Here is a 15,757-nt window from a genome sequence, read left to right on the forward strand (position 1 = left end):
ACATGGGGGTATCGCATATAAGAGAAGGTGGAACAGTTTCTCACCAAGGTGTGTTCAGGTAATCACACAGTACTAAACACGTGGCTGCACATTTTATTTAGCAAAGGTGTCTCACCTTTACCCTCACAGCTTCTTCAGTGACACTTCACACAGTATCTTTGGACTGAACTACCAATGTTTGTTTTCTGTCACTGTATCATAATAAAAGATGAATGATTTATCTCACTCATTAAAATTTCTTGTAAACTGTCCTATTGACCAAAAGCAACCCAACCGCATTCCCAGAAATCTCCACTGTCACTGAGTTACAGGAGTAAAACTACAGATAAGCACCTACTACTCAGAGGTTATCAGAAAAATAGAGAATTTAAATTTAAATGCAAGACACACTTTTGTAATATACCAACCTTTTTCCCTTTTCAGACCAGGATTGTTTGCAAACCATGACCTTGATGATCCGAAGACTGCAGCAACACAAAACTCTCCTCCCACAGACTTACTGGGTGAAATCTGTGGAGCTGGTTTGGATTTGCTTAAAGAACAAAATAAATTTATGGAAGTTAATTCTCAAAAATTAAGATGCCCTGCGCTTAACGGTCATTCTAAGATATTAATTCAGAAATGGTGACTATCTGCAGTTCCCATAAGATTTAGCAGGATTTACAGATGCTCAGCAGTTCTCAGTAATAGGTTTCAAATTCCCCTCAATCACTGAACTCATTAACTTGAAGAACAGCACTGGCTCATAATGGAGAATTAGCTGGACTGTTTAAAAGACCCAATATTGAATATTTGCATTCAATAAAAACAACTTCCAAAGTGAAAACATTTATAATTGTAAGTCCTTTGGGAATGAAAATACAGATTCTGGGTCAGTCATTCCAGGTGGCTGATATTTTCTTGTGTTTTCAAAAGAAACTTAGAAATTAGCTAACGGTGACTACTGATAGGGTGTAACTCAGCACATTACTGATGCCATTGAGACCACTAGGATATACATGACATGGGCAAAAGGGCAAGAGGGAAAAACATGCGGAGGATACAAGGAAAGGGAAACAACGCATACACTCATGAGCTACGTGTTAAAAACAAATCAGGGATTATATTATGTAAAAAGAGATTCAGATACATTCTTCTCTGAAACTCCACAATGTGCAGGTAGCAGATAGGTTTATCGTTATGTTTTATTGAAACAGCATGTAGCATTCCACCTTACAGGAATCTGAAGATATGTAACATTCGGCTTTGTATAAACTCAAAACTATGTTCAGAGCATTGCCCATTTCCTCAATTTATTAAACTAAGATCTCACCCTTTCCTTAAAGGAAAAGCTGTTTGAGAAGTTCACAAAGGATTCCTCCTTTACCATGTTCCCCTTTTCCCAGTTTTTTAAATTGGATTATTTTGTATTTCTCTGTACTCTGTTTCACTGCTTCCTTCTCTGACTACCTTTCTCTTCTTTCCTTTTTTCTTCTATTAATTTCTTGTTCCACAATATATCAGCCTGTGACTACACCATCACATAAACCCAGCCATTTTTAAGTAATGATCTTCAATTGTGAGAAATGTGTGTGCGCATATATGTATGTGCAAACAAAGCAGTGGAAAAATATTTTAAAACAGCAGAAAGCATTTCAAACACTATACATAATTATAATGGCACTTAATTCATACTACTTTTTTTTCTTTTGCTAATGACAAATTACTTGTATACAGGTGAAGTGGTTCAACAGACTGAAGCAATAGGGATATTAAAGCAAAAACAGATTATGGATCAACATAATGTAAAAATAACATAAGAAAATAAAGTTAAACTAAAACTATTATTCAAGCTGGGCTTCTCTAACACTCCTGCACCTGGCTGCAGAGACTGCACCTGCCCACAGACCTACGTCTTGGTCCCTTACAGCTCAGTCCTGAGCTCAATGAAATAAATGGCAAAACTCGAGCTGATTTCAAACACTTAATTTCCTTCCAACAACTAGCTGCAGTAAGTGACATGTGGAAAATATGGCATATGGTTAAAAACACACAGCCTCCATCATTACTGTCATGCAACTTCAATCATTTAATACTGCCTTCAACTTGAATTCACCTAAAGCAGCAATACTTCTTGTGTAGCACACCGGAAATGAGGTAATTTATGAAAATATGAGATTTTCATATTATGAAATTATGAAAATAGGAGAAATAACTAATTGCTTGCGCTCACGTTGTATTTTCAGACAGTGAATCCCCTAAAAAGGGATTTACAGAAAGTACAACTGAGCTTCCCAACATCTTGCACAGTGTTACTCTGCCAGCTTTACTGGCGGACTCACTGAACCACAGAGGGGCTAAGCTAGCTACTTGCCATAAATCACACACATAGCAAGCCTAGGGTCACACGTTTCATTGAGAGAATAAAACACAAAAACAAAACCAAACCTTTCAAAAGGAATTCCATCACACTGACCAGAGTCAATGGAAAGGTTCAGACAAACCTTCATGGACTGAGACCAGCCCTGAACACCTCACACATGCAGGAGAAGCTAGAACATCTCAAAAGAGCAATTGCAGTTTATAGTCAGTAACTCTGATATTGAACCACCACAAAGCACTTAACATCCAACTGTTAAAACTACAGCTACAGATTCCTGGGTCAGAAATCTGAGTTCCAGAAAGTTACTGACTATACTACCTTGCTTGCAGTGGCGCTTCATGGTCTATATTAAATTATTTAAACAGCTATTAACATATTAAGTATGTATCAGCTGCTCAGAAAAATTCAGAATAGATTTATTTCACTTTGAAATAGTTGTCTGTCACAGAAACAGTATTTTTAACCAATTCTGTAACAGACTGTGTATCGATAACTATTTTTACTTCTCGCATACCAAACATTCGTACATTAATGTTCTTTCAGGAATGAAAATATAAATGTATCCACTAATTAGAATCTTGCTACTTACCGATCTATACTGTAGTCAATAAATTATTGGTTTTAATATAGAACAAGATTCTTCAGAAGGACAGTGTTACCCATCAATCAATACAAAGCAAACCATGAGTATAGGTACGATTCACTTGTATCCACTTCCTCTTACAAACACCTGAAAAGAGAGTATTTCTACACTATCCTAACATTTTTAATATTCTGAATTTTTACTCAGCATAATCTGAGGTTATGAAAATAATTTTAAATGGAAAAAATTGGGAGCAAATGCTGTTCTCAACTACAAATTGGAGTAAATTTCTAGAGACATAATTGACTTAAATTTCTTCAAGCCTTTAAGCAGAAGTGAATCTGGTACTCTGACAATACATCTTTGCAGGGTTCTCCACACTTAGCCCCAAGACCTACGCTCAACCAAATACAGTTATAAACAACCGTAGAGGAAATAATCTAAGCTACGTTCTATTTACATTATGTCTTTAAGATGTACATCTTTCAAGGCACGCATTTAAGTGTTGGTTTCAGTGCCAAAACATTTTCCCTTCAAGAATGATGTTTTGTAGACAGAAAGAGCAGACCTTGTAAAACACGATTACTCATGTGGTTAAACTTAGTCCTGCTAAAAAATAAAGACAAACACACACACAAAAAGAGAAGACTAGTGCATTGTATTGGTTTAGACATATTTCTGAAAAGTCAATTCTGAAAACTATTGTAACTAAGGAATCTTTCATTTTACCACCATTTTACTTTATCCCTGAGTTTTCATCAATACATTCCAACTCAAATTTCTTTCCTTCAGTAAACCTCAAAAGCCCAGTTATTTTCAGTAACAGTAATGCCATTAGAAAAATGTATTTTCATGTCATTGTGATATTTTAACAACTTGGAAACTATAAATCCTCATTATTATGTAGATGCAAACACCCTCTCAGCTTTATAAATGATAACAAAACAATAATGTTGAAGGTAGGTGGTGAATGAGTTGTTTGTGCTATGAACTCCTGCTCTGTACTTGCTCTTAGCCTGTCAGCACTTCATAAATTATTCCAAGAACTGAAATTAAGGCACATTTGGCCTCACTTTTAAAAAATGTTACTTTAAAAGAATCCTCACAATATAGAAACTTGCAAAAGATTTTGGCTTATTTTTAATGAAAGGGATTGCAATGCAGGAAGAAGTGCAGGTTGTTGGGAATCAACACTAAACCCAAGAAAATTAAGCTTATGGGACCAAAACCGTTCACCATTATAATTTCAGCCTTCCACACTAAAAACAACATCACTATATTAAAGATGTAAGGGGGATAAAAGGGTTGTGTACTTTTTCCTGTCTGGGTCTACCCAACAGTGTAACTACACCAAGGATTCAATGAGAACACAGCAGCATTTTTATCCCAGTTGCATCTGTGCAGAAATCTACAGCAGGAGTATAATAGTAATAAAATCCCCTTTCAATTCCATAATTCTTGTTCTGCTACAAATCTAGTAAGAGCTGCGCCTCAACTGAAGACCACGTTCATGTCATTTCAGTTACCAACAGTGACATTCACCTAATGCCAGCTGAAGCCAATGACAAACCTACTCAAAGTCAAGTTAACCCCAAACTTCAGCTAAATGCCACAATATTTGGGGAAATTGGTGTTGTTGATATTAATTAAATTTTCTAACATAATTTTGGGGGATCATTTCCACTTTAAATGCAAAAGCACTGAGGTGTAGATGCATATACAGCCAATGAAAACCACACCTGAGCATTTTCTACTGAAATGGCACAAAAAGTGATGGGAGCAAACTAAAGAAGAAAATTAAGACATCACTTAGTCAGATCTTAAAAAGAAATTAAGATACTCAGCAATAGCATGTGAGTTCTTTCATGTTGAGAACACACTAAGTAAAGATTAAGAGCTACCACTTGTTGACTTCTGTAATGAAACAAACTCTGCCATAATCTCTGGAAATGTAATGCGTTAGCTTGTTATAAAAATCATAAACTAACAACAATATTTCAACTACTTTACTTTTTATTATTATTTATTTTTCTACTTTACATAGGAAAGAATTAATATGAATTAATACTATTGAAATATTTGGAAAACCATAGTCAACTATGAAAACCAGAGGCTACGCAGTACAGTGAAAGAGTGTTCCTCAAAGAGCTTTATGTCTCATAAAATGCTTGCTGACTCTCAAATTTGTCTCAAAGGTCATAGTCAAAAAAGTGACATGACTTGAAAAAAATAAATTGCATATATATGATACGAAAGAACTGCCTTACAAATTCAAATAATTAATCAAATAGCAAGAATCTGCAGATTGAGTATCACGGTGATTTTATATTCCCAACAAATAGGCTTCAAATACACCAGATTCATAAAAATAAAAGTACTTATCCACAACTCCACAGCTAAACCTACTGAAATGGAAATGCATTATTTCTGAAGGTAAAAGTTTTATCTAGACTACATAAGCAGCAATGAAAGTATCAGGAGAAAAATACTGCACAAAATTTGCAATTACACATAAAATTACTGAAAAAGCATATCTGCCTCAAAACACATACATTGTAATTCATTTACCATTGTGCCTAAACCAAGAAAACAGACATGTTTCCAGTTGTCAAATCATGAATAAAGCAACAAAAAGCAAGGAAAGAATAGTAGGCTCCTTTATTTGCCAGGCAGTAAGCTGTCAAATTTCCATTCATTTTGTTTACATAATTTAGGTCTCATTAAGATCTTAATGGAAACAACATGATTTCTTCCCCCACCCAAAGTGTGTTTTTTATCCTAATTTCTCTGTCGGCTAGTAAAGATCATATTTTTGAGCTAGCAGTGGCATTAAACAAACCACAAAAGAGTCTTGTGAAAGACAGGCAACAATTTTTGAGTCTATTTCATATATTCCTCTCTTTAATCTAGGCCTTTTAATCTTGCCTCAATCTAAAATCATTTCTGGTTGACAAGCATCTCTGCTGCTTCATGCAGGGGGCAACAGGCACATCCATTTGTTAAGACAATCCACTTTCAAAACTCTTCTTCCAGAGCCTTTTCAGTTCTTAGATCACCATCAGGCAAAACACTTCGATGAGCGTAAACTACATTTAGAAAGAGTTCTTAAGACTACTCCAGTAACCGGGTATTTTCTAGGAATAAAGCAATGTCACCTTCTTCTCTTTAGTGTCATACTTCTTAATACCTTTGCTTTTCTTGCCTTTGGTATAGCTCCCATATCCCTCATCTGCTGTCCTCTGCCGTTCACTTAAGAAGTCTGTATCCTAACATAGCTCTTAATAAGTTCTTTCTGCTGAAGACAGCATTTTGACAGAGACATGAGGGGGTGATATATGTGGAACAAACTTCTAGTAGTAGAAACAAGAGCCACATACAAATGTTCTAACAGATATTGACAGACATAGCTAATAAGTATCCTTAGCTTAACTTTAAAAAAAAACAAACACCAAAACCAACAACCAACTCCCACCCTCCAAAAAAACCTCACCCTCCTAGCTGAAAGTTTTGATGTTTTCTAAGAAAGCTGGAAGACGTTCAAACTTCTTCCACTACTTTTGCCTAAAACTTCAACCGCCTCACCCCCACCTTGTTCTGAAAAGGTGACTGCAGGTTATGTAGCACAGCGTGAGTACTGAACCAAGCTCCAACACTGGAAAACCTGTTAAAACCTGTTTTTTCTTCTGTCTTTATTTTTGTAACATGCTGCAATTTTACATACTAAAATGTAAACCCCTTATTATTTAAAATATCCTGATTTTAATGGAACTGCAGTTTATTTTTTTTCTCAAGTGCGATAAGCTGCTTCATCGCTCTTACTGCAGTACTTTACTGTCTACTCACTGCTAATCTGGCTTATTTTCGAGAGGTCATCATCGACGTTTTCTGTCTGTAAGCAACTTAGTGCTACAATAATAAAGGAAGCTATATAGAAAAAAAGCATCTTGCTTTGGAAAGATATTGCAATTATTTATGCCCACTGGGAAATGATTTATTTTTTCAACTTCTCTGCTACTTAAAAATTAAATGCCCTCTCAAAGGTAAAAAAGAAAAAAAGTGAATGCATTTCTTTGACAATGCCTGATGGTGAACACGCATCCATTAAAAGTGAAGTTATGCAGTGCTTCCACCTATGGATCAGCCATGCAAGTAAACAAATTAAAAAAAAATATTAATCCAAAATTAAAAAGTCTAAGCACAGAGTGATTTTCAGTGAGGACAGCAAATGACTTATAGGCATGCTGGGTTTGAACTGGGAACTCACCATGGAGCTTTTATGGAAAAACATCCTGCTCCAAACAGGTAAGGTCTTCACGTAAAGGGGAAAAATGCACAGAAATTAGATGAAAACTTGATTACCAACAAGTACACTGTATATCATGCTTATTAAGATTTATGCAGAAGGTAAACAAAATAATTTCTTATAACTGTTCATGATGCCCTGGAAGAGATGTAGACCTCTTAACATAACCAGCATGCTGACACTCACAAACATAACTGCTCACGTGAACTGTCCCACTGACAACGCAACCACCCACAGAAGCAGGAGCTGACGGGGAGCCCCTTCATGCACAACTGCTGTGACAAACGGAATGCATCACTCGCAAGCAGGCTTTAATGTTATAATTCAAGTTACACACAGTTTAGGTCTCCTTCCTGAAAATCTGCTGACAAATCTCAGACAAAAGCAGTTAAGAGCCTTAAACAGACATTGAAGTCGGAACTCATAGAAAAAGTAAATTAGCATCAAAAGTAACAAATATGCAAGTGTTTTCCATGAAACACTGAAGGTCTGAGCGGGACCTTACATTTTACAAATTTACTGGAAAGAGACGAAGTTCTAAGGAAAAACAGCGACAGGTACAAGCACAACCTTTTAGAGAAAATTACTCGGCCCTTTTCTGGATAGAAGCAAACCATTACATTCAAAATCTTTAGCAACTGTATGACACAGCAATCTTATTCCTCCACTTAAAAGCTTGCATGGAATGCAGAAAACCCTAACTTACTTCAAATATATTTGATGTTAAAAATCACCTGATTGAGAGCTTAATGTTTTTGGCTACTCAACAATTTATCTACACCATGATTTTATTTTAGTTTTTGTTCAAGTATTTTGCACAGTGTATTGTTTTTAAAGCGGTATCATACCCCACTAATTTTAGCACATTTTTAATGGATATCTCCCTTGTTCTTTGCATTACCCTCAAAAAAGCCATCACCATACTGACATTTGCATGAAATCTGAAAAGGAAGAATGGGAGGTAAATTTAGAGCTACTTACATGCTCAAGGCTTCTTGGATTCTCATTTGGGATGTAACATCATCCACAAAATTGCTGAATAATTGATTTTGTAAATGCCAATGTGTCATTTTTCTTTTTATATTCTGACTCAGAGATAAATTCTGGCTAGCTGAAACAAGTGAAATATTTTCTGGCAAGGAATGAACAGAAAAGGTCTATCACAGAAAGACATAAAGCACTCGACCATATGCCTACACGACTAAAAGGATACCAGCCTGACAAAAAAGAATTCTATGAACTAAATTTGACAGGAGCACAACATCAATGAAGACATCCTCTTCAAAAAACCTTTTAGGTGAAGGTACAAACCTAAGACATATATCCTTTGACATGCAAAAATGTAAAAAACCAATAAAAATATAACTTTGCAGACACCCCCCCCCCCCCATTTTTTATTAGTAATACAGGCCAAAAAACATGCTGAAGATCTTTTAGACTGTGTAGCAGGCTAGCCTTTAACTGTTTGGATTTAAAAAAAAATGTTTTGTTTTAATGCTTTGGGGGACAGAGCTCATTTGGTAGAACCAGTTGCCTTTCTAGCTATAATATATCATCTCTGAACAGTGGTAAAACCCAGTGAAATTGTATGAATTTGTATGATCTCCTATACATTGAACACATTCAGTCCCTGAGTCAGAGACCATTCTAATAGCTCAACAGAAGATTAACTCAGCACTATTGCACCGTTCATCTAATGGAAAATTTTTCTTCTGCATAACCCATGTCCAATATAATTTAAAATCTAGAATGTATCTAGTGTAAATTTGAAGAGTCATTGGAGAGTGGTCCAATCTGACTGAGAGCTTAGAATTTCTAAATTATGGTCCTGAATGTTTCAAGGGGGCAAGGTTACACCTTCCCCTTCCCTCTGTCGGCCCCAGTTTCTCTGTCTGCAAAAAGTGGGCAAATAACATTCAGCTGAGCTCATTAGAACATTTTAAAAGGTAACATAGGTTGCTTTTTTTTTTGCACAACATACTGTGTTGACCTGATTATATTTGCAAATTAATAAATTATCTCTATTTTAATTACAAATTGACCCAGGTGGATATATGCTTCAATGGAAGGTTTTGTTTTTAACATGGATACAAAATCTTGTACCATGAAGAAAATTTAATTACAGTTCCAAAGACTACAGCAGAGCCTTAATAAAAAGCCTTGTGTGAGAGAGACAGCTTAGCATTTCCTTTCTGTTCATGAGACCTGATTTCTTTTAAGTTGACCTTTTTTTCTATGATATTTATATAAACAATTATTTTTCACTATTTCTTTCACATAATATGGATGGTATGTTAATGGAGAGAGAGAGAGAGAGAAGTCGCAAATTACAGGATAACCCAACCTTGAAAAGACAGCACCAGATGGCTATGCTCGGTGACAGTAACAGAGGAATGCCAAGGCAAAAAACTCACTGAGGCTCCCCGCTCTCATAGCCAGTGAGAAATTTCAAAGGAAAATTATGGAATGAAGATGATTTATGATTGAAAATTCCAACAAATTTTCTTACTTTCTTGAAAACGCAAATATTCTTTGATTTTTTATGTTTAATAAAAACTACTTAAGCTTTTAATAAGCTGTGCAATACCCACTTATTCTAACCCTCATTGCTCTATGTTGCCATAGCGAGAATTCTTTCATAAATAGTGCCATCTAAACAGAATTCAGTGCAAATAACTGTATTTCATATCAATTACAAATCACTACAGTAGTCGCTTTATTACCAAAATGTATTATAAATGCTAAAGGTGACATAAAACATGTCTGAGAAACGTGCCAGAAACAGAATGTCTGAGTTCAGCACGCAGAAAAGTTGAGCTATTTTACTGAATTCTTTAGCTTTATTTTTCAGTTTTTTCCTCAACAATTTTAGTTACTTTTTCCCTACTCAAATGCATCATGACTTTGCACTCCTTATTTTTGTTTGCTTCAGTAGTAGAACCTGGGATAAATTAAGCTAAGTCAAAATAAAACAAACAGGTATCAGTGATTTTCATATATTTTAATGGGTTATTTTCATATATTTTATATTTATATGAAAATAAATATATTTTCATATAGCACAAGCAATGAGAAACACTAAAATGATAAAATTGCATCAGACACTTTACCTACTTTTCCCCGTCCTTACTGGGGGTGCAGTGAGGGATGGGTTGAAGAACTGATGAAGTTTCATCTTTAAAAACACACTATCTAGATCTTTTGGATGGAAAAAAAAGTAAGGTTTATACCTTTTATTGTAAGATACATTGGATGTCTCTGTTTTGACAAGCCCCAACTAATGCAGGTTACATCCTGGTGTTTCACTAAAGCTATAATGAATTTGGTAATGAAGTATGATACAAGTATAATGACCATACCCCTTGAGAAAGTTAAAACAAATGCTGCTGTCAAGAGAAGCCAACTTTTACAATAGTTTTTCTTTTGGGGCAATTATTGTCTCTTTTATTTCCCTCCTTGCCATTACAGCTCATCTGTGTCCCCACATTCTTAAAAACTGGAAACTAACTACAACTCATTCTGCAAACACAAGGATCGCTTATAAAGCTATTGCAGAGCACAAAGCTGTCTTCTGGCATATTCTGATTCACTGCCTTTTATAGACAAGTATGAGATGGATCATACAGTTCTTCCCCTTTCAAATCTGTAAGCTCTTTGTAAATGAGCAATGAATTAACCCATTCACCAGACTTGAGAAGGAATTCAGCATTACTATTAAAATTTTGAGGGAAACCGAGGCATAGACATATAAGGACTTATTAAATATAACTTTTACCGCCTTATATCCCCCTAATCTTTAAAACATATGATACTTCCTTACTCATTAGCATTAGAGCCCCTTTGGGAAAGCCTATCTGCTCCTCAGAATGTGCTGACAGTACAAACTACAGGAAAGTGAGTCTACGGGATGACAAAATATAAGGACAAAAATAAAGTGCTTCATGAAGGTGTGGAAATTATAATGAGAGACCTGAAAAAGCAAGGGAAGAAACCGAGGGCAGGGAACAAGGAAATGTGATAACGATGGCAAGAAGGGAGGGAATGGTCTGGGATGCTTAGTGCTGAGAATGTATATTGTATTCAGAATAAGAGCGTTTAATGACTGATCAGAAAGTGTTCCAAAATTTACAAGTAAAAAAAAAAAAAAAAAAGAAAAAAAAAAGAGCCACCAAAACATCTGTGATGAACAGCGCAGCAACAACACAACTCCAGATTCTGGTCTTTCATTCCCATAGGGCTACAGCAAACACTTCTAAAAAATTTACTGCCATTCCACCTGTCAACTAAGATGACATGCTTTGCAGTTCTGCTTGAGACAGATGATATTTCAAGCACTGATCAGTTCTTTCAGTACCTGAAAAAATACTTTGCTGTCTTGGATACTAGCAGAACAAAACCCAGCTTGACTTCTTGGTTAATAAAACCTGCAAACTTCATTAAGATGTGTAGTATTAAAGAAGCTTTTTGTATGTTAAAAGCAAATAAAATGGACAAATCCAGAACTGCTAATTACTAATTATATGGTATTCTTTTAGTCTTGCTTTTAGAAATGTATTGCAACAGATTAAATTTTTAATTCTTTTACAAGTAGCAAGAACAGAAAAGGAATCTGCTTTGAGGGCCACTAAACAGTGACTGCAAAATCCAACCAATAGCGAGTTCATCTCCTTTTCTGATCATTGCACAATCACAAGGTTAAGCAGCTGCTCCCAAGGAAGAGCCTTGTTTCCTCGGAGCAGTGCTTAAAGGTGCTGACCATGTAGGTGTAAATACATCTGTCTTTTGCCATTTGCAGTAATACATGCCTCCTACACTTCTCAGAGTGAGGCAGATGGTCCCTGTCCTGTCTAAATATTACACTGTACAGACTTACATTGCTATGTGTTTCTAGAAATATGAGGGCAGATGTTAAATATGTTAAACACACGCTTTGCCCCCTGGAGGTTTAAGTTAAGGCTGCTGTCTCAATTTGGTCATTTTAGGCATGCCAGGCTTCTCGGATCCTAGGCATTCCTCTTAAATCCCTGCTTTATAAATACAGTTTTTCATGTTAATTTTGTGTACTTTCATCAAATATTTTGGATGCAGAACAAATGAAGGAAGCTCTCAGCTTAGCATTACACATCTACACAGGCTTTGCTGAAAATTATGATCCTCATTCATGAAAACTCTATTTACACAGCAGGGTATTTCCCATGACTGTTGTTTTCTCCCCTTACATAAAAGCCTCACTGAATATTTTAAATTTAATTAGCTTTAAGAAGAGCACAAAATAATAGGACAGGGACAGTTTGTGACTAGTAAAATTTACTTTAGAAATTTACTTTAGAACTCTCTGAATACATTTAAGATATTTAAAAATAAAACATTAAATAAAATAATGCAGACTTCACATTTGCAATATGTAGAAAAGTTTGTCGCTATCACCACAGCATTAAAAAAGCTGTGTTTGTAAAGGCCACTGCAGGACTTAATATTGTAAACCAAGTGCTTCCTCTCAAATCATCATCCTCACCAGTACTCCTATCACCCTACTTTCTCCCCAGCAGACCCTCAAATGGATTTTTATTTTCTTTCTGTGTCTTGTCCTACCTTATTCTAAGTGTCGATTCCATTTCTAGGAGCCTACCAACAGAGCCCAGAATTATATTTCTGCCCTTCTCTGACTGTACTCTTCAAGTCACCTTTTTGATGTTTTCCCTTGTTGAGGAACTGTAACTTCCTGCCTCTCTCCATGCACACCAACCTCTCTCTGATCCTACCTCCCTTCCCAACCTCATACAAGAGAACACCTTTCTATACTTTCAAAATTCACCTGATTACTACCACTTTCCCCTCGCCTGTGTTTAAACTGTAGGGGAGGGGGGGCGGGGGGAAGGGAAAAAATAAGCAACCGAAATGTATGCATGGAAGTTAAACCACAAAATTACCCTCACGTGGTTTCTTTACTGTTTCATAAGTTCCATTTACTATTATCTATGAAGTTCAGGAACTTATCTGCAGCCAGCCTCTGTGCTTAGGGCAACTGCGTGTTCGTAGTTCACAATTTGGCTCAACAAGCTTAATGAAATTCCTGTTTACAGCAGCAAGAGCAAGACTGGATTTTAGATAGACACATATATAGATACACATGTACGTATGTGCATACATATGCAAGCTTCAGAACATCACCATGCATACTAGAGCGCTAAACAAGACAGTAACAGATTTTACAGACGTCCTGAACACTCAAGCATAGAATATGGGAATTACTCAGGGAGAGAGAGAATATCCACAAGTTCTCCCCTGAAAAGTAATTCCCAGTTCACAAAACACAAGGTAAAATTCACCTCACTATTGGGGTTTGAGCAAGAAACCACTGAAGCAAGCAAGACAGTGCCTGCACCCATTTGCCAAAACACAGAAACATGTTACAAACCCTGTAGGATTCTCAATTGTTTTGTCCAACTACCTGCCATACTCGGTCTATTTTTCTTAAAAATTTAAAAGCCATCTGTAAATTAATGGATCGGTCAGGCTTTTTAAACTAGAAAAAATTCAGGGATTTGAACAACCAAGAAGTGAGAGGGGAAAAAAATATAATAATCACCCACTCACTAGCTTTATGTATTAATTGCAAAAACCAAAGCTCTGAAATTTAGCAAGAGAAAAGTATCAATTGTTGAGCTCAGCTTAAAATTGTTATTATGAAGCTCACAAAATCTTCTTAGTTATTATAACATACATCTATATTTAGTAGACCACTTCACAACAAATATTTTCAACTGCTTTCTCATGGCACAGTGAGAAGTACCAAAGTGCAGCTGGCTCCAGAATGGCAGTCCACACGTGAATTTCATAGTACAGAACAGTCACTTCAGAGGAAAAATAAGGTCAAGAAAACAGCAGGATTAACTTGTGTCTTTATGCTCAACCTGGCTTACTGTCTTTCCACTTCTGATAGTCAAAAATCATTTCTGCTTGAGAAGTTTGGAAATCAAAATAAACAAACGTAAAAACAAAAAGTAAACCCATAACTTATTCTGACTGAATACAGCTCTGCTTATGTTTCATACCAATTCCTGGTGTGAAACTTCTCCCGGTTTCAGCATACACGATTTCCCACATGGCAACTGCAAGAAAATGACCCACCCAAATACTGCTGAATTGGTGGAGATTTGTTTTCAGGTTATGTTTACTTAGCCAACACTGGTTTTCTTTTCTTCTCTCCGTTTCTGCCTACCCCCCTTATGTTGCCATTAAATTACATACATAGAAATTAAAATAAGGTATAAAACTAAGTATCACTAATAACAAATTATTTCCATATTAATAATAAATAACAATGTTAAGAAAGGTTTGCGCACATACACTTACCCTGTGCGTTTGGTGATGGTCCCTAATGTCATTGGCTGTTTGATTTGAGCAAGAGGCAACACCACAGTCAAACTTGGAAGAGGCAGGAGTCGAGGGTTTCCAGGATTATTGTTTGTGAAGTTATTGTAAGTGTCTTGGCTGTTCAATTTACCTTGATGAGATAGAGATGTAATAAAATAAATTATTGGATTTTTTTTCTTCATTTATCATTTCTACAGCTGCCTGAAAAAAGCCATGGCCAGAAAAAAAGGAGAGGAAAAAAGAAATAACAAGCCCCTATTGTAAGGAAAAATGTATCTAAAAAAGTAATATTCCTTTCAGAGAAAAAAAAAAAATTACAATGGAAGCAGCAAATATTTATTTTTATATATGGAGATAAGGTCCCCTTCCATGGAAGGGAAACTATTCATGCTGCTGCTGCTTGCCTGACGGTTTTGTTCACCAAAAAGTTTTCAAGTTCAATTTGAAGAACAAACTCTGAATTACAATTCTCTTTCAGGAAAAAAAAAATCTGGAAGGGAATTACTTTCCTAAAGTACCACATACAGTGTTGGTAATTGAAAGTCCTGAAAAGGTCGCTTTTGTTGTCTCTATGGATAAAGGCACACATAACAGTAATCTGCTGAACTAAGACTGGAGGAAAATAACAAGTAACTACATAAAATAAAGCCATGCCAAACTACATGTAAAAATCAAGCAAGTATTAAAAAAGCAACAAACTTCATATTCCTTCAAAAAAGAAGAAGAAAAACCCAAAACATAGGTACTTACAAGGGGAAGGGGAAAACGTAACAAGAAAATCGCAATAACCCTAAATTTAGCTTGTTTCAAAGAGGTCTGTGCTGGACATACGCCCAGTTTAGATACGCTTTCTTACTTTCTGTATCATTCTGTAGTCACAACCTTTCATTCTTCAGTTAGAAAAGGAAACTAGCTACAAATTTCATGGACAGTAAAGAAAGAAATGTGAAGAAACCAAAGAAAGAAGTTAAACAAAAATAGGGGCCAGTCTGTTTATAACAGAATCAAAAGTACTTTATATAGACAAGCAACCATGAATTAAAAGGTTTAGATCATTAACTTGTTTTTCTGTGTTCCTATAATGCTGTGAAATGCTGGCTTTGTTCTTAATCAAAAGGGAGCCATATTGGGA

General features: G+C 35.8%; 1 protein-coding gene across 14 annotated transcripts in view; it reads right to left on the reverse strand.

Moving 5' to 3' along the window:
- BCAS3 (BCAS3 microtubule associated cell migration factor) overlaps positions 1 to 15,757 on the reverse strand; it is a 370,182-nt gene that overhangs the window by 217,211 nt on the left and 137,214 nt on the right. For 12 of the 14 annotated variants that reach the window (XM_055797243.1, XM_055797246.1, XM_055797240.1 and 9 more), the window contains exons 16-18: positions 14,605 to 14,755; positions 7,210 to 7,254; positions 408 to 532 (exon numbers count right to left, since the gene is read on the reverse strand). In XM_055797243.1, the coding sequence (XP_055653218.1) occupies positions 408 to 532; positions 7,210 to 7,254; positions 14,605 to 14,755 (321 nt within the window). The remainder of the gene's footprint in view (positions 1 to 407; positions 533 to 7,209; positions 7,255 to 14,604; positions 14,756 to 15,757) is intronic. The other 2 variants (XM_055797245.1, XM_055797241.1) reach the window with 1 other exon arrangement.

This window comes from Falco peregrinus, chromosome 2 (assembly GCF_023634155.1).
Source record: "Falco peregrinus isolate bFalPer1 chromosome 2, bFalPer1.pri, whole genome shotgun sequence".
Lineage (NCBI taxonomy): Eukaryota > Metazoa > Chordata > Aves > Falconiformes > Falconidae > Falco > Falco peregrinus.